The sequence below is a fragment of the Scheffersomyces amazonensis genome (assembly GCF_036850825.1).
Source record: "Scheffersomyces amazonensis strain UFMG-HMD-26.3 chromosome Unknown RJT21scaffold_9, whole genome shotgun sequence".
Taxonomy (NCBI): Eukaryota; Fungi; Ascomycota; class Pichiomycetes; order Serinales; family Debaryomycetaceae; genus Scheffersomyces; species Scheffersomyces amazonensis.
Genome location: NW_027042749.1, coordinates 70258 through 88350, shown reverse-complemented (window position 1 = coordinate 88350; position 18093 = coordinate 70258). Strand labels below are relative to the sequence as shown.

General features: G+C 32.0%; 6 protein-coding genes across 6 annotated transcripts; 3 read left to right on the top strand and 3 right to left on the bottom strand. All coding sequences in view use genetic code 12, as the record gives it.

Annotated features, from left to right (window-relative positions):
• Positions 1–19: 19 nt before the first annotated feature.
• Positions 20–2037, top strand: RJT21DRAFT_123493 (uncharacterized protein). The gene has a single exon (XM_064882740.1). It carries the CDS (start codon positions 308–310, stop codon positions 1955–1957), a length of 1650 nt encoding a protein of 549 aa, XP_064735814.1. The 5' UTR covers positions 20–307; the 3' UTR covers positions 1958–2037.
• RJT21DRAFT_123492 (uncharacterized protein) lies at positions 1936–3066 on the bottom strand. Its single transcript, XM_064882739.1, has one exon. It carries the CDS (start codon positions 2800–2802, stop codon positions 2065–2067), a length of 738 nt encoding a protein of 245 aa, XP_064735813.1. The 5' UTR covers positions 2803–3066; the 3' UTR covers positions 1936–2064.
• A 1509-nt stretch (positions 3067–4575) lies between these two features.
• Positions 4576–5773, bottom strand: RJT21DRAFT_123490 (protein-lysine N-methyltransferase). Its single transcript, XM_064882738.1, has one exon. The coding sequence runs from the start codon at positions 5682–5684 to the stop codon at positions 4638–4640; it is 1047 nt and encodes a 348-aa protein (XP_064735812.1). The 5' UTR covers positions 5685–5773; the 3' UTR covers positions 4576–4637.
• A 39-nt stretch (positions 5774–5812) lies between these two features.
• On the bottom strand, positions 5813–6844 carry RJT21DRAFT_828 (allantoicase; the record flags this gene model as incomplete). The annotated part of the gene is made up of 1 exon (XM_064885339.1): positions 5813–6844. One exon carries the CDS (start codon positions 6842–6844, stop codon positions 5813–5815), a length of 1032 nt encoding a protein of 343 aa, XP_064735811.1.
• Positions 6845–13382: 6538 nt separating this feature from the next.
• Positions 13383–15136, top strand: RJT21DRAFT_128954 (amino acid permease-domain-containing protein; the record flags this gene model as incomplete). The annotated part of the gene is made up of 1 exon (XM_064882934.1): positions 13383–15136. The coding sequence occupies one exon, from the start codon at positions 13383–13385 to the stop codon at positions 15090–15092; it is 1710 nt and encodes a 569-aa protein (XP_064735810.1). The 3' UTR covers positions 15093–15136.
• A 1024-nt stretch (positions 15137–16160) lies between these two features.
• RJT21DRAFT_142341 (amino acid permease-domain-containing protein) lies at positions 16161–17933 on the top strand (the record flags this gene model as incomplete). Its single annotated transcript, XM_064883422.1, has 1 exon — positions 16161–17933. The coding sequence occupies one exon, from the start codon at positions 16161–16163 to the stop codon at positions 17883–17885; it is 1725 nt and encodes a 574-aa protein (XP_064735809.1). The 3' UTR covers positions 17886–17933.
• Positions 17934–18093: the final 160 nt, after the last annotated feature.

Below are 18093 nucleotides of genomic sequence, written 5' to 3'. Positions count from 1 at the left end.
AGAAATTGGATAGAAATTAGTCAGAAACTCGTTTAGATTTTTAGGATTCATTTTGTATTATTAATAAAGTATATGTCATTGCATTACTAATCATAGTTAATGTTAATGTTAAGTTAAGTAAAAGTAATTACTAAGAAATAGCTGTATATTTACATATAAATATATTGGAATGGTGTGCACATAAGCTCGATATTTTACCAATCGTATACCATACAATTTTTCAGACAGACATTAAACAACAAAAAAGTTGCAACCGACAGACACAAGGTAAAACACATACATATTGCATATTGTAAAACTACAAGACATGAGATCCAGTCGTTCAACCATACGACATGTTTGTGGACAACTTGGACAATGGAAGCAATGGCATAGGGGTCAAATAAGAATAGTTAGTGCGCGTCATAATAGCACCATAAATATTCAACCAATTAACGTAAATACCACCATTGTTAAGGATAAAGTTGAAGAATTCAAATCAGTAACATCACTTTTGAATTCGTACGTGAGTATTTTCCCTCGTGAAGATATTATAAACTCTAAGATCCTCGAATACAAGTCGGTTAAACAGCAAGAATTCTCAGTTCAAACCATTAATGTAGGGGTCATATATAATGAGGATAATAAATCTTCAAAAATCATAGAAACATTACTTGCTGATCCATTATCAAGTAATAATAAATTTTGGTTGGATGCTATAGAACAAAGAAATCGACAGAAAACCAATAGATTTAAATATGGAGCCATATTTGAAAAAGTTGAAGAAGTCGATTATGATACTTTCTATATACCGTCACCAGTCCTTAGTGCTGAATATAGACAAACTTTTCAAATGTCTAATACGGTGAAAAATGATATACAATTAGTGGAATTTGCATCTACTTCATTCACTTCTACAAAAGATATCCATTTTTACATAAATGTTACTAATGATTTTTCCATTTCATTAAAGAAAACCCTTCCAATTCATGATAAAATATTAATTACTGTAGTAGATAATACAGAATATACTCCATCATCTACTGAATCAACTCCAGTAACCATTAGTGATATAGCATCTCATCATATCCTTAAATTGAATTCGACTATTCTCTTCAAAGGTATTGAAGAATTTTTAATTCATGATACAGAGGCAGCTTCGATATATTTGGATTCACTTAAGAATAGTAATATATATGAATTATTGAAAGTACTTGAACAATACACTGAATCTCAAAGTTTACTTAAATGGCTATATTCTGATATCGTTAAATCTATTGATGAATCAATAGTAGAACCTAATCAAATTGTTAAAATCAGGGAGACATCCACTAAAGATATCAATCAATTTGCTGATTCAGTACATAATGAACTTCAGCATGAATTTATACCATCAACAGAAAGATTCTTTAGAAGGAAATTGTCTTGGTGGAAGTTATACCTAAAGAATGACAACATAGAATATGAAATAAAGGACTTTTTCAATAAGAACTTTATGAATAAAAGTATAGAGAAATATAATTATCTCAATGGACAGATTGATTCTAAATTTAATGAAGTTCATAATGTTACAAAGAATCCATTACTCAGTCTAAAGAATAATATTATAAATGAAAGAATTGCCAATGAAATTCAACCTATTGTGTATAGGGCCATAGTTACATCTTTGTTAGTACATCAGATACCAATATCAATAATATCATTCCTAAGTTATTACTATTTTGAATTTTCTGCTAATTCTGCTATTGCATTAGCCTTATTAGGTTGGATAATCGGATTTAATAATGTATCAAAGACATGGGTATCATTCAGCAAGAAATGGCTTAATGAATTGTTTGAAGAGATAAGACTTTGTATTAGTCAAAAATGTATTGACAAGGGATTAGCTAGAGAAATTAATCAATTATATACTACCGAAATGAAGAGATCTGAAATTAAGAGTGAAATTTTAAAAGGATTGAATGAGTTAAACAAATAGTAAAAGAATATACAAGTCTATAAATAAATAAATGAATAAATAAATAAATAAATAAATAATAAATATATTAACTTATACCCATAATAAACTATAAATACTAACTAACCTTATAAAGATGGAGGAGCAGGAGACGAACTTCTCTTAGTTTGCAATTTCTGTTCTAATCTATCAAACTCTTTTAATGCAATTTCTTCTTCTGGATCTAAAATTTGTACCACTTCTTGAATTTCTTCTATATAATGCATTAACATAGATTCTATACCATGTTTTAAAGTATTTTCACTTTCATTACATGATTTACATGCTCCTTGTAATTTTAAAAAGACAGTACCAGTTTCTTCATCAAATGCCTTATATTCAATATCACCACCATCATCTTGAATTGCAGGCCTTATTCTTGTTTCAATTAATTCCTTTATCATTGATACTAATTCAGAATCATCTTCAGCATTCGATTCTTCAGATTTTTCAATTAATTCTTTAGTAATTACTGGTTCCTTCTTTGATTCTAAAAAATCATTTAATACTTCAACCACTTCTGGTCTTAAATTAGCCCAATTAATATGATCTTGCTTATTCACCGTTAAAAAATCTGGTCCCAACATAACAGATCTAACTCCAGGGATTCTAAATATCTTTAATGCTAATGGTGAATGAACTGATTGTAATGATGATGTGAATTCAAATGTTTTCCCATCAATGGGTACAATTCTACATTGTGGAGATATAAATTTTAATGCATTTTCATTTGGGGTAGGTAATGTCTTAAATGTAAGGAATCTTCTTGCGATGCTCCATGAAGGACTGTATCTATTAATTTGTTTACTTAAACCAATAAATGACATTATGGTTCTATGTGTTTGACTATATGTTTTAGTTTTAGTGGTATTAAATATTAAATATTAAATACTTTGATTTATAATATATATTTATATACCAGTATGCTTGTATATAGCAGATCACGATAAGAGATGAATATGTGACATGCTCAAATTCGGAGTCGGAACCGAACAATTCTGTACTGGGGGGAGGACTGCTTACAAATTTTTATAATATTATTGGTGAATGACATGTCATGTGCCTAGAAGTCACATGGCAGTGCATGTGACTTTTTCTACACCAATATAACCTATCGAATTGCTGCGAATTAAGATAATAATTATCAAGCCATAGATCCTTGTTAGTAATGACCCTATATTCTAATCATCTAGTACTACCAGTCGGTATTATTTTGAAAAACAAAGGTTAGCCTTATTCAACCAACAGAGATATAAGCAAATTGTAGAGTAATTTTTATGGCTGTTTAATCTAATAAAAGGATCATAGCACATACAATGAACTGCTAATTTATTCATTGAGTTCAATGAAGAAAACCACAGAGATCAGAAGTGTTTCAGAAACATGAACATTTCCGTAGCTTGAAATGAAAAAAAGAATTCAATGATAACCCCATCCTCAAACATGGATCTACATTCATATCTGTAACTACAACCAGCGATTGATAGAGACATATTCCTAGGTAGCTGAATTATTATTTTAAAGAAAGTAAGCTACATGAGACATTTTATGGTCTCCAAGTATCAAAAACAAACTGATTTTGCTGTTTATAATACTCAGTTGCAAATCCACAGGAAGAATCCCTTCTTGTCCACTTATACGTTCATTATTACTACATCTAATATGGATGACATGGTCTAGTGACTTATTTTATATTATGATTTTGTTTAAATAAAAAGATAATGAAAACTGAAAGTTACAAACTCCTCAGTCCAAGAGAAGCTATTAAACCACAATAAATTTATATTGGGATTTGATAAATACTCTATATTGGAGATATTATTCTAATTTATATACGAATAAATATCCCCTTTTTAATTTAATTGATATAAATGACGTGACATTATGATAGTGAAATTTCGTTGATATGTTATTTATAATTGGCATGAATCCCATTTTCGTTAGGGTAGATCTGATTACAAAATCTAATCCTTCTTTTCTAAATCAATGAATTTACCACCACTGGAGAATCTTGGATGTCTTGGATCGTTGATGAATTCATCAGAGTTCATAGAAGCATTAGCACCTAAGTAAACTAAATAGTAGGTAATAGCAGCTAAAATTAAAAGTTAGTATATTTTCAAATATTGGGACCAATTCTTCAATAGACTTATACGATTCCATATAATAATTATTTGATATAGAAATGAAATCTATAGTTGCATATCTAAACACAATCCTTCCGTAAAGCAATATACTCAATTCTAGTAAGGCATTTATCTAGTAATGGATTTAATCTATTCTTTGATTTCTTGTCCCACGTCTTGAAGAATTAGTCGTTTATAATACAAACCAATTACATACCACCAGTGGCGTATGGCCAGTAATGTTTGAAAACTGGAGTTGGGAATCTTGGAAGAGCCATTGTAATATCTATTATTCCGTGTTTTCTAAGTAACAGTAACACCTATATCGTACTGTTAGTATTTTTCATTTCAACAAATTTTTCCTCTGGCTAAGTCTCGGTTTACTTGTGGGCTTTACCAATTTTTATTGGCCAGGGTATATGCAGGAAATAACTTACTATATATGGTTGCAACAGAATTGTATAAATTGATACAATGTGCTATTAAGTATGGATACATTACTATTTATTTTATATATTATATAACGTTTAATTTGTTTAATTTTTTAAACTATAATTATTCGTAATTTCGTAGATTCTAATTTCTGGTGTACCTTTTCTAAATCTAATCATAGAATCAATTTCTTCGGGATTGCCATGTTTATATTTTATTGACCATTGACGTGAATCATCTGATCCAAACCATTTGTTAAGTTTATCTTCCCATAAATTATTACTGGTATCATTTCTAACGGTTGCAGCAATGATAGCAATTTTTGTATTACTATGTGAAAAGAAATCATGAATTGTACTACATAATAAGTCGTGAAGTCGTGAATCATAAGTAACATCAGATGCTACTAACATGTCAATACTAGAGGGAGGAAGCTGGTTGAAAGTTTCAGGTTCTTGCTCATTAGTTGTTCCCCATAATAATTGTTGACATTTAAATTTATCAGAATGGCTCATGCCGTTCAATTTTAAAGTATTTTCAAAATTATCAAAAACAGCAAGTGAACCATCTGTTAATATTATTCTAGAAAGATCTTCACGAGTCTTTAATAGTGATAAACTTAATAAACCTGTTCCTGCTCCTAGTTCCAAAATCGTTTTATTCTTGAAGTCATATTGACATAGCAGCTTATCATTCAAATAATTAGAGAGAAACAAAGCTGCTTCCCATGTTCTCAATCCTGTGGTATTGATTCCAGAGATAAGTCTAGGAGTTTCTTTAATGATAATCGAAGTAGATCGTTGCTTTGCATCGAAACCATCTAATGGGTATTGTAATACGTCTGCAACAGTCGGATCTAGTTCTTTGGAACTTAATACTTCCGGAGAACAGAATAATTCATAAATGTTTTCGGCCACTTCTTCATTTTGTTTTTCAATAAGGCTTATAAACCTCTTGAGGAATAACTGTACATAATATGCGTTATATTGTATTATATTAGATTGTTCAATGTGATGCAAGATTTGATCCTGACTTCCAGCAGAAGTAATAATAATGAGATTTAATCCCAGAAAAATTTCACCAATCGGTATTCGTTGATCTAGTCTAGCTATTAACTTAAATATATGACTATCATCATAACTAATAGTCATACTAAGCAGCACTTTATCAATGGATTCATTTGTTTCATACACTACAAATTATTTTTCAGTACAAAAAATGTTTTTTCATCTATTCGCGATATCTATAAATATTTTATATGAATATGTACTAGTTAGAATTATGCAATTGTACCATTAACTCTAACTCTCTTGACACCTCCATCTGGAATAATGATTAAGCGGACATGAGAATATTCATTATTAGAATATGCTGAGTCAATATCATACACATGTTCAACATCTGGACTCCCTTTAGTTTCAGGTACTAAATCATCCCAAGCAGTTGGATCCAATGGTAAATCATCAGTATTTGATTTAATAGCCTTAACATTAATCTTTTGAGGAAAGTTCCCTCTAAAGTGTGCAGTATCAACAATGATTTGCTTAATATGAGCAACAGCACCCAACCTAATAACTACCCAATCTACATGACCTGCAGTTCTAGATCTGGAAGTTTCCCATCCATCAGACATATCATGGCCCCTACCTGGTAATAATAAATTATCCGCAGATCCAAAATGTTGATCACTTACTTTAATAGCAACACCACCGTTGAGAACAGATGCTAAATCAATGATCTTATCCTTTTGAAGGAATAACAGTTGAGAAGGAACTACCGTACCATACAATCTGAAACGAGCAATACCTCCATCAGGATACATTTTTAATCTAGCATGAGTATAATTCTTAGAAGTGATTTGATCTCGTACAAAGAAGTGCCTTTGAGATGGTCCACATTCTACTTTTGTAATAACTGGCTCCCATTCAGCATTAACAAGATCTTCTGGATCTTTTTCATCCAATACTTGAAGTGCTTCTACTGAAATAAAAGGAGCATGGTTACCGTCAAAGAAAGCAGTATCGACCTCTACTCCAATTAATTTAGCAGATGATACTCCTAACTTGAAAATAACCCAATCAGCTTCTTCTTCATTATGTCTTCTTGTTTCCCAACCATCATACCAAGCACCCGCATACGTGAATCTAGTACGATCACGAATAGGAGGTTTTGGTTCAATTAAGTTGGTTGCATCAGCAAACCACTGATCTGAAAATTTTAAGACTTCCCCACCAACTTTTTTCCCAATAACATCGGTATACTTTAATACGATCTGAGATTGGAATTCTTCTTGTGTAAGCTTTTTAACCATGATAATTGCGATGTAAAGACAAAATATTAAGCAGTGAATATAAATACAATTGAAAAGTAATTAATTTCAAGTTCTTTTATATAAAATGAGAGTAATATTGGAAAATAAATATTGCTGAATTGTGGTGACAAATTAGTCAAATTAATTCAATAAATTTTCAATTATAATTGAATTTCTCGGATTATTCCGATAAGAACCCCACCTTTGTGACAAAAAAAAATGGGTTATTGATTGACTGCACATAATCTATTCTATTAGACCAAGAAATCTTAATACTGACGAATAACAATCAACTGCAAATTGATAGGAATATATTGATAGTTAGATCTAAAGCAATTAAGAGTCTTTGAGTAGTTGATTGTGTGTAATGCGTTTAGACACAACCTCAACGAGTCTCTACTGCAGCATTACAACAAATAATATGTCCAACTACATAGTTAAACATTCTATTATCAGGGTCATTCAGTGATTATATCAACCATTTCATCAACTCGAAAGTTAATCCCAAATTGTAAGCTTGTAGCTCATCATCAGCTATAAGAAGGTCTGAAAATTTAAATAAAATCTTCCAATAGTAAGCTCTATATCACCATTAATATAACTTTTCCTCTTGAGTCAAGAGAATGACATAAATAATCTCCTGTTCACTATACTGTTATATATTTATCAAACGATTAGTCTGAATCCATATATAGGAGATTACTTTGAGATTAAATGAATTGATCTGAAGATCTTACTAGATGTTATAACCATGTTACACAACATTGCATGGCACAATTGCTTTCATAATGTAGTGTTCAACTTGATTCAATAAAATTTTAATAGTAAATTGAATTCATACAATTCTTCCCTCATTGTGGAATTGTTCAATGGACCGGTGATTCTGATTTTGTTATGATCTTTACCAGTGAAGATTTTGCTAATGAATCAAAGAAGTAGTACTGGCATATCTACCCAAAATAATGATGCTATAACTGCTAATTCTGTTGCTAGTGGCAGTAGAGCATCAGCTGGAGGAATAATTAACAGTTAACCTTCAATTACTGTGAGCGACATTCCAATCAGCAGACCTCAAGTTGGTACAAGCAAAGAGATACATCACTGTATTAGTAGTACTAATATTAGTAGTATTTTCACTGTATACCTGAATTGTTCATTAGGAAAGGGGCTATTACTATTATACAGAAGCTACCATCTCTCTAAAGCTAAACCTATACCATTAATATATCATTACTTTATTCTATCTAATATTACTTTTAACTAATTTACTACATTACTTGTAATTAAAATCGGTATACAATTGTATTATAATAAATATATATTCTCAATACAACACATAAATAATAAAAATAATTGTTAAAATCAATTAGAGAGCTTGTGCTCAAATTATTTATTCTGCTTCTGGGATAAGATATGTAATGAATTATTATTCCTAATAATTTGGAAACTTAAATAAACATTGGCAATTAAATATTGATGGTATTAACTTGAACAACGTGAAGTGGAGAAATATAACTGCATAAAAAAATGTGATAAACAATATCAAGACAAGGAGATAATGAGAATGGACTGAACTTGTTCCAATTAGAGACTTTCTGCTTTTACCCATTCCTGCCTTTTCCATATAATAAGGAAAAGGCAATAGGCTCCATAAAAAATGGAGCCCAGTACCTGAAGGCCTATAGGAGTTCCAAAAAGGCTGATAATTTCACAAACTGTTACTCCGACTATTAAATAGGGTTCTAAATGCGTCATGCTATCTACTAATCTAACCTTAATAGTTTTAAAAATCTTTCCTATTTTGCTTTCATTCTCTCCATTATTATCATTTCTTTGGTTTGGATTATTTTGATTAGGGTCTTCAGCATTTCTAAATAACTCGCCATTCCACAACTTTTGAAAGAAAGATTTGTTATTTGATCGTGGAACAACTGACTGTGCACCGGGTGGATCAGATGCTTCACCTGACATATTATCAATTGGAAGAAGTTATTTGCTAAGTGAACTTAAAATTACCGCCCTGTAGTAAAAGGAAATCTAGAAGATGGCTGCAAAAACACTAAAAAGTTTGCGCGGCTCATAAATATGATTGCGAACAATACAAATTAAAATTGTTCAAACAAATGAAGGATTGACTAACAACTTTATTAAGACCTGGCAAGAAATTCAACTCCAGAAATCCTTGTTTATAACATTGATAAAGCTACTATTTCCATCAAAGAACAACATTACCCTAACATCTGTATCCTTATATGTAATACATACTCAGGGGAACCATCAAAAGCCAGAGACATTCAAGCAACCCAACCTTATTAGCGTCATTAATATCAACGGCTCTAAATATCTCCAACGCAACACATTTGCTGCAACCAATAGGCATCAAATAACCTCACGTAGAATGGACAGGTTCTACATATTCACTCCTGACCATGAAAAAATTAATTAAAGGAGCCATTTAATGGTAGTAAACAACATTAATTCGATTAAACTATCAACAACTCCAGAAATCCTTGATGACCTATACCAACACTATAAGGATATATTTACCCTAAAGAAAACTACCAACAGTCAGTAGACAATAAATTCCGAACTTCAACAAGCAATTATCAGAAACGTCAACCTAGATGAGTATACTATAGCTCTTAAAAACACAAGCAATCAAAGTGAACCGGGCCCCAATTATCCATATGACTGCCCCCCTTGTTGTTTAGACCACCAACGACCTTTTTATATCACCATACTTACAAAATATTCTCGAAGCCCAAGGATTTTAAGCTCAATTGATCTTGAAGAACAAGTCAAAGAAAGCAGAGCCAGATTTAAACATAATGCCTTAATTAACCAGGACAAATCTCATCAGACATTACTTCGAGATAAAATCCAACAGTAGATCATCGAGGACGTTTATATACCTTCAGTAATACCATTCCAAAATAATAAACTCCTAATGTATCCCTGATTTTGTCTTCTTGCTGGTACTCACATCCAGCACGAGGCTAATACGACCGTCTTTCCTAAATATTCCATGTCTGTCTCCAACTTCTTAACAGCTGCTGAACAAAGTTATCTTTCAGCATGTCCAGAGTCAGCTGTGCAAAAACCCAAGATGCGATGAATTACGACAAAGCTTTACCGAAGATGAAATACAGCAACTCACACCCCAAACACCCAGAAACTTTTAATGGGCCAACGACATGTAGGGTTCTTTTAAAATTAGGTGTAAAGCTAAACAGATTAAGCTGCGAGAAAGTCTTGAGCCAACTGGATAGTCAGGAGACTCAAGTATCTCACAAGTTCAATGGATTAAATTCCGTGCAAGCTTAAATAAACTTAACTTCCTCAGTAATTTTGATCGCAGAAAATACTTGTGATATAAAAAACAGGCAATATTTGAGCCGGAAACGACCTAAGATTGTAGATTTGGCTGCAAGTTTAATTACACATAATACTGGTACGAGATTGGCTGTTCATTCACTATGACTGAAAAGTTTTCTCTCTTCTTTGGCGAAGGTATAAATATGGCAATTTGCCTCTATCATTACATAGTTACTACTTTATAAATCAGTGGAAGAAGTTTGTAATTATTTATATATATTGTAACCATTGTGAACTATTTATATAACGCACTTACGTAAATAATTTCTATATATAGTCAGCTGCGGATTAAACTCCGACTCAGCCACATCGTCTCACTACACTACTTTAGTTGCAAATCCAGTACTCTCAATCACAGATACCGACAAGCCGTCGACATTCTTATGAAACTATGAAGAGTAATATTCTAACTGACAAAGTTCTTCATCGTTGGGTATTTTTTTCAACTTGAATATTTAGAACCATATTCTGTATAAACTATCCAAGTATCTATTTTCAAGCTCCGATAGATCACATACTGATGGTTGTAAAAAGTAAAATACCGTAATTTTGAAAATTTGGAGAAATTGACTATCATAAACTGTCTCAATTCAAGAATCTCATGTCCAAGTTCCTCACAAGCTAGAATATTTTGATAATAAAATAGATCAACAGTCAATAAGGTTGTTTCTTCTCCTGCTCTTACTCTATTAATTTTGACAAGGTTGAGAACCGAACCCCAGTTTAGCAACAATTTCTTAACTAAATGGCAGTAACCTTTGATCATAGATCGCTTTAAAGATTTTACAACATCTATTGAAAATTTTTGAAGGGGATAATTGGGAAGATTCAGGATAGCAAAGTTAAACATTCCTGGCACATCAAATACTCCAGAATCCTGTAAAACAAGGACTCGAATATTTGGCATTGTTTTCATTAACTTAAATAGGGAATCATGATTATGAAATGCTGATGATTTTTTTATTTCAAGTTCTCTAATATTTTTCAAACTGAATAGCGATAGAATGGGGTACAAATTAGATTCTTGAAGATGGATAGGATCCAAAGATAACGATTTTGCTCCAACAAAGACTCCCTTCAACTGGTTGAGAGTCTCAAGTGAACTACACATCAATGACAATTCCACTTTCTTGAATAAGTTAAACTTATGTAAGTTGTTTTTACAAACTATATAACTTGGCGAATTATCTTCTAAATTCACATTTAGAATATGAAATGACATTTCATTTAGTTGAGTATTTAGATTTGGAGGATCCGTGTATGTGTCTGCTGGTATGATATAATTCTGTCCAGTTTCATGCTCAACATTAGAAAGATATATAATGTGTTGAAATTTATTATATGGGGTTCTTTGCAAACTTTTTATAACTGTGAAATTAGAATAAGCAATTGAATTTAATTGGATATGTATTATAAGTCTTCGTGCAGTGTCGTTAACGAGAACCCTTTTGTATAATTTGTTCATACATAATGAATAAAACCTTGAGTTGACTCGGCATAGATTTAATACATCAAATTGATTCAAAATATCAATTATTCTAATCAATAAACTGTTGTGAAAACAGTCTAAACTGGTGGCTGGGTTTTGTGGTTGTGGAGGAGAATTTATACATGTTGTGTTAGATGTTTCACTGGATGTGCATGTTGTGTTAGACGTTTCACTGGATGTGCATATTGTGTTAGACGTTGTAGTAGAATTGGCCCTTGATTTTTTTCTATTCTTGAAGAGTATGTAATTAATAGGAGGCATGCTTTTCTTGATGAATAGTCTATTAATTTTATTCCATAATAATTCATAAATCATCATTAATCATAAATTTATATAGTTACTCTTTTTCGCAGCTTTCAAACACAAAAGATTAAGGAAAGAATTGTTACGATTATCTTTTGCAATTTATATGACGTTGTTGATGTGACTGCTGACTATTTAATTTTTTTTAAATAAAAATACTACTTAAAATATGTAACGGTCGTTTTAAAGATAATGACCTATGATTATAAGGTATTTTGGCTACATATTTTGTATCGTATGTAATGTATTGTTTTCATATTGAGCTCAATAATATTTTGCACTAGAAACGTCTCTACTTTTTGTGAAAGCTGCGAAAAAAGAGCAACTATATTGCCACAAAATTTATGAATTCTGATTTATACAAATTATGGTTCTAAAGTTTAGCTTATTGTTTATTTAACAAGTATCATTATACGAGAAACACACTCATTTTCAAACAAGTCACTTGAGGCTATGTTTCTGGTTTAGAAGTAGTGTTAGGTTTCACCGATATTGGACGACGAAGTAAAATATAAAATAGCATAAGAGAAAGCGTAATATAACAAATCTTAAACGTTAAGATTGCAAACATTTTCCAGCTTCATTTGAAATAACTTAAACGTCTTTATAGGGGCCGTTTGGAATATGTAGCTGTTTTTTGTCTCCGTAATCCTATCTCTCTTTATGGAAATATTTTGCAGCGGCTCGCGTTCCTACACCTAAAAAGGACAAAAATTATTTCATTTCAAAACAGTCTTACAGAACATTAACAATAGTCAAATTTTGGATAGAGTACATAAGCTGAAAGATTAATGATTAGTTTATGATAGCGATTGGAAGTTAATTTGTGCTGAATTTAAAGTTAAAGTTTATCACGTAAAAGCATCACCAAGGAATTAAATGCTTCTGGAAAACATAACTGTAATAGAATAGGCTCTATGGTAACATTATCCCTATTTAGTTCTTAGGAACCACATTAATTGGCTCACTACTGTCGTAGATTGTAAAACACTTTATTAAAATTTGGTTTCAAGCTTCTCCATAATAGTAATGCACATGATTTAATTTCACGTCTAATATTGTATTAGACGAGCATAGGTTTACTGCCATTTTAATGTTGGGTCTACATATTCATCACAAGTGTCAGATTTTACCGAATATATTATTCTTTCTCCCCACTTATTTCTGCAATTAGCCAGATATTTAGGTTTAGCAATATTACTCCGTTTTTGGTACCCTGTATTCTAATAGAAACATTATTAGATGTCTGATGTCTTAGCTCACAATCATGTTTTCACTAAAAGATCCTATAAAAGGACCAAGTTTCTAAAATTGGGTGTTTATCTCTTGTAGGTATCATATGCTTAAAGTACTTCTAAAGTAATATTAAAAATGGTAGCTAATTCTTCTGAAAAGGATAAAACAACTGTTAAGATACATAATGTCACAAGTATTGGAGAAGGCGTAGTTGAATATTTACATTCCAGGCATTCCAACGGGGAAGGTCCAGCAAATCTGACATATGCTGTTACACGAAAAGCTTTAGAATCAGCGCAAGCTGATTTAGAACTTGCTAAAGAAACAGGATATAAACCAGAGTTGAGAAGAAATTTTAGTGTCTTTGCACTTTTAGGGGTCGGATTTGGTATTACTAATAGTTGGTTTGGTATTTCAGCTTCCTTGATTACTTCAATTAGTAGTGGTGGTCCAATGATGGTTGTTTATGGTATTATAATTGTCGCTTTTATTTCTTCCTTTATTGCTATAACATTGTCTGAATTAATTAGTGCAATGCCAAATGCTGGTGGTCAATACTATTGGACTAAGAAATTGGCTCCAAGGCATTTATCTGGATTCGCTTCTTATATGTGTGGTTTATTTTCATGGGCAGCATCTGTTTTTATCTCTGCTTCAATTTGTCTTTCGATTGCTTCATCTGTCGTAGGAATGTACTTAATATATCATCCAGACACAGAATTTCAAACTTGGATAGTTTTTCTTGTTTATGAATTAACTAATCTTTTCTTAACAATTTTTAATATTTGGGAAAAGCCATTACCCTTCATTTCCCAATCAGCCTTATATGTTTCTTTGGGATCATTCTTCATTATTACTGTTATTGTATTAGTAAAATCAGGTGGAGAATTCCAAAGTGCACATTTTGTATTTGTTGAATTCACAAACGGTACCGGATGGTCATCAGGTGGTATTGCTTTCATTGTTGGATTAATTAATCCAAATTGGTCCTTTTCATGTTTAGATGCTGCTACTCATTTGGCTGAAGAGTCATCAGATCCCAGAAGAAAAATTCCTATTGCCATTATAGGAACTGTTGTTATTGGGTTGATTACATCACTCTCTTATTCGATTGCAATGTTTTTTTGCATAAAAGATTTAGAAACACTTTTTAATTCTAGAACGGGTGTTCCGATCATGGATATTTACTACCAAGTCCTTGGAAGCAAGGCAGGCGCTGTTGGATTAGAATTCTTAGTATTTTTGACAGCAATTGGCTGTAATGTTACTTGTCATACATGGCAAGCAAGATTATGTTGGACAATTGCTAGAGATAATGGATTGCCTGGATCAAGGTATTGGTCTAGAGTCAATAAAAAGACTGGTCTTCCAGTGAATGCACATCTTATGTCATGTTTTTGGAGTGCAGTTATTGGATGTATTTATATGGGTTCATCTACGGCTTATAATTCTATGATTATTGGTGGAGTTGTATTTCAAATGTTAGCCTATAGTATTCCAGTGACCTTCTTATTAATAAATGGCCGAGATTCTATTAAGCATGGACCATTCTGGCTCGGAAAGATAGGTTTATTTTCAAATTGGGTTACACTTGGATGGACTGTCTTTACTACAGTATTTTACAGTTTCCCCCCAGTGATGCCAGTCACTGGGGGAAACATGAACTATGTTTCTGTAGTTATAGGAGTATTTGCTGCATACTGTGTAATTTATTGGATTGCGAGAGGTAGATATAAGTTCACCTCATTAGAGGAAAGAGAAAATCAAATTGAGCAGTTAACCCGTGAATTATCACCTCAAGTATCTACTATGGAGCATGTCTTTTCAAATGAAAAGGAAGTATGAGTACTCTTTAGTTATATTTTGAACCTAAATAAATTAAATATCGCTTTGCCTTAAATATATAATATATGCCCGAAAATGCAATGGTTGCAAGTTTATTATAGTAAACACAGAAAGATTATGGGGTCAGAAAGCCTTCAATGGTGTAGCTTTTTCTATATATTAATATTTTACGATATCATTGAGTACAGGCCATGTAAACAGAAGCACAACTATTAACACAACTGACAGAGAAAATGGCTATTCGTATATCATCCGAAATGAAGTAACAGGTGGCCCCTAACAATAGTATTAGATCCTTAATTGCAATTGCTGTGAAAAAAAAAATTAAAGGAAAAGATTGTGCCGCGTCTTGTGTCCTAAAAGGGACAAAACTTTCAAACTGATAACAACTTTGTGAAATTTAGTAGATATAGATAAAGTGTAATTTAGCGTCAGCTATTGGATTGAATTGGAGTGAAAGTATATGTCAATTAACATTATATTCTATTATTGTTATGTTGAGTCTGTGCGGCATCTCAGTTAAGCCTTAATTGCCGAATTAGCAATGACACATCATAGTTAAGGAGTTAAAGACAAGAATAAATTAAGGAACAAAATTAAGTGCTTTACTAGCCCATTATTGATGTTTATAATCTGTTCAGATTTATCAAACCCACATTAATCGTAACATGTAATAAAATGTATTTATTTTAATAATTCTTTGATAATCAATTTCAATGGAGATCTTTAATCAATTTCTTTTTTGGCTGTATTTTTTATTTTTTCACTGATAAGATTTTTTCGAGCCGCTAATTTTGATTTGCCTAATTTTCACAATCAATTTATTTTGCATTGTAATGAACATGTAGCTCAACTCAATGTACTGCATCGAATTTTGATTCCGAAACCGTTCCTGCTGGAAATTTGCATTATAAAAGGATCACCAACTCATCCTGTAGAATTTCTGATTAGAGTTATAAAACCTTATTTGTATTAATCTTTTATTTATTTCAAGTTAATAGTATTAACAATTAACTTAGTGTTTAATATCATCATTGTTGATAACTGAACTTGATTAAGTGTCACAAGATGTCTGGCGCACCTTCCGAAAAAGACAGCCAAAAGGTTGAAGTTCATCCTGCTCAAAGTGTAGCTTATGGAGAACTTCAAGATTATATTTCTCATCGTACTGGTGCTGGTCACCATGATGCTTTAAATCTTGATGCTCTCACTTCTGCTAAGGGTAAAAAGCTTTTAGAAATGGCTCAGGCTGATTTAGAATTAGTTCAAGAAACTGGTTATAAACCAGAGTTGAGAAGAAATTTTAGTGTCATCTCACTTTTAGGGGTTGGTTTCGGGTTAACAAACTCTTGGTTTGGTATTTCAGCTTCCTTGATTACTTCGATTAGTAGTGGTGGTCCAATGATGGTTGTTTACGGTATTATAATTGTCGCTTTTATTTCCTCCTTTATTGCTATAACATTGTCTGAATTAATTAGCGCAATGCCAAATGCTGGTGGTCAATACTATTGGACTATGAAATTAGCACCAAAGAAATGGGCTGGTTTTGCATCTTACATGTGTGGTGCTTTTGCTTGGGCTGGATCTGTTTTCACTTCAGCTTCTGTCACTATTTCTATTGCATCATCACTTGTTGGTATGTACATGTTATATCATCCAGATGAAGAACCTCAAACTTGGCAAGTTTTCGTCACTTACGAAATCGTTAATGTCTTGCTTGTCTTCTTTAATATTTGGGAAAAGCCATTACCAATGATTTCTCAAAGTTCCTTGTATATTTCATTAGCATCTTTCTTTATCATCACCGTTGTTGTATTAGCAAAATCAGGTGGAGAATTCCAAAGTGCACATTTTGTATTTGTTGAATTCACAAACGGTACCGGATGGTCATCAGGTGGTATTGCTTTCATTGTTGGATTAATTAATCCAAATTGGTCATTCTCATGTTTAGATGCTGCTACTCATTTGGCTGAAGAATTATTGGAACCAAGAAAACAAATCCCTATTGCCATTATAGGAACTGTCATTATTGGTTTCATAACATCTTTTTCATATTCTATTGCTATGTTTTTCTGTATTAAAGATTTAGATGGTCTTTATACTTCAAATACTGGTGTTCCAATTATGGATATTTTCCATCAAGTAGTTGGTAGTAAAGCAGGAGCCATCGGTCTTGAATTCTTGATTTTATTAACTGCAATTGGTTGTAATATTGCTTCTCATACTTGGCAAGCAAGATTATGTTGGTCATTTGCCAGAGATAATGGTTTACCTGGTTCAAGATATTGGTCTAAGGTGAATGCTAGAACTGGTGTTCCAGTTAATGCTCACATTATGTCTTGTGTTTGGTGTGGTATTATTGGTTGTATCTACATGGGATCTACTAGTGCTTATAACTCCATGGTTATTGGTTGTATTATTTTCTTATTGATGTCTTATAGTGTTCCAGTTTTCTTCTTATTGCTTAGAGGAAGGGATTCAATCAAGCATGGTCCTTTCTGGTTAGGTAAACTTGGATTAGTTGCTAACTATGTTACTATTGCATGGACTATATTTACCACTGTATTCTATAGTTTCCCACCAGTAATGCCAGTTACTGCTGGTAACATGAACTATGTCTGTGTTGTTGTTGCTGTTTTTGGTGCTTATTGTGTTATCTACTGGGTTCTTAGAGGTAAACATAAATTCACTACTACTGATGACAGAGAAGGTCACATTGATGAATTAACTCAACAATTCTCAAACCAATTATCTCAATTAGAAATCATCTTATCTCATGAAAAGCCTGTATGAAGTGCTACATAGATAGATAGATAGATAGATAGATAGATGAGTCGTTCGTTACTTTATTCCTTCAATTCTTTGTTGATTATTTAATTTGATTGTGTGTTATATTTATTGATTGTTTTTCTTAGATATATGTTTATATTATATATATGCACATTGGAGCTAACTAATAGATTTAAATTATTTTAGTACGCGCAAATCTCAAGTGTGGGGT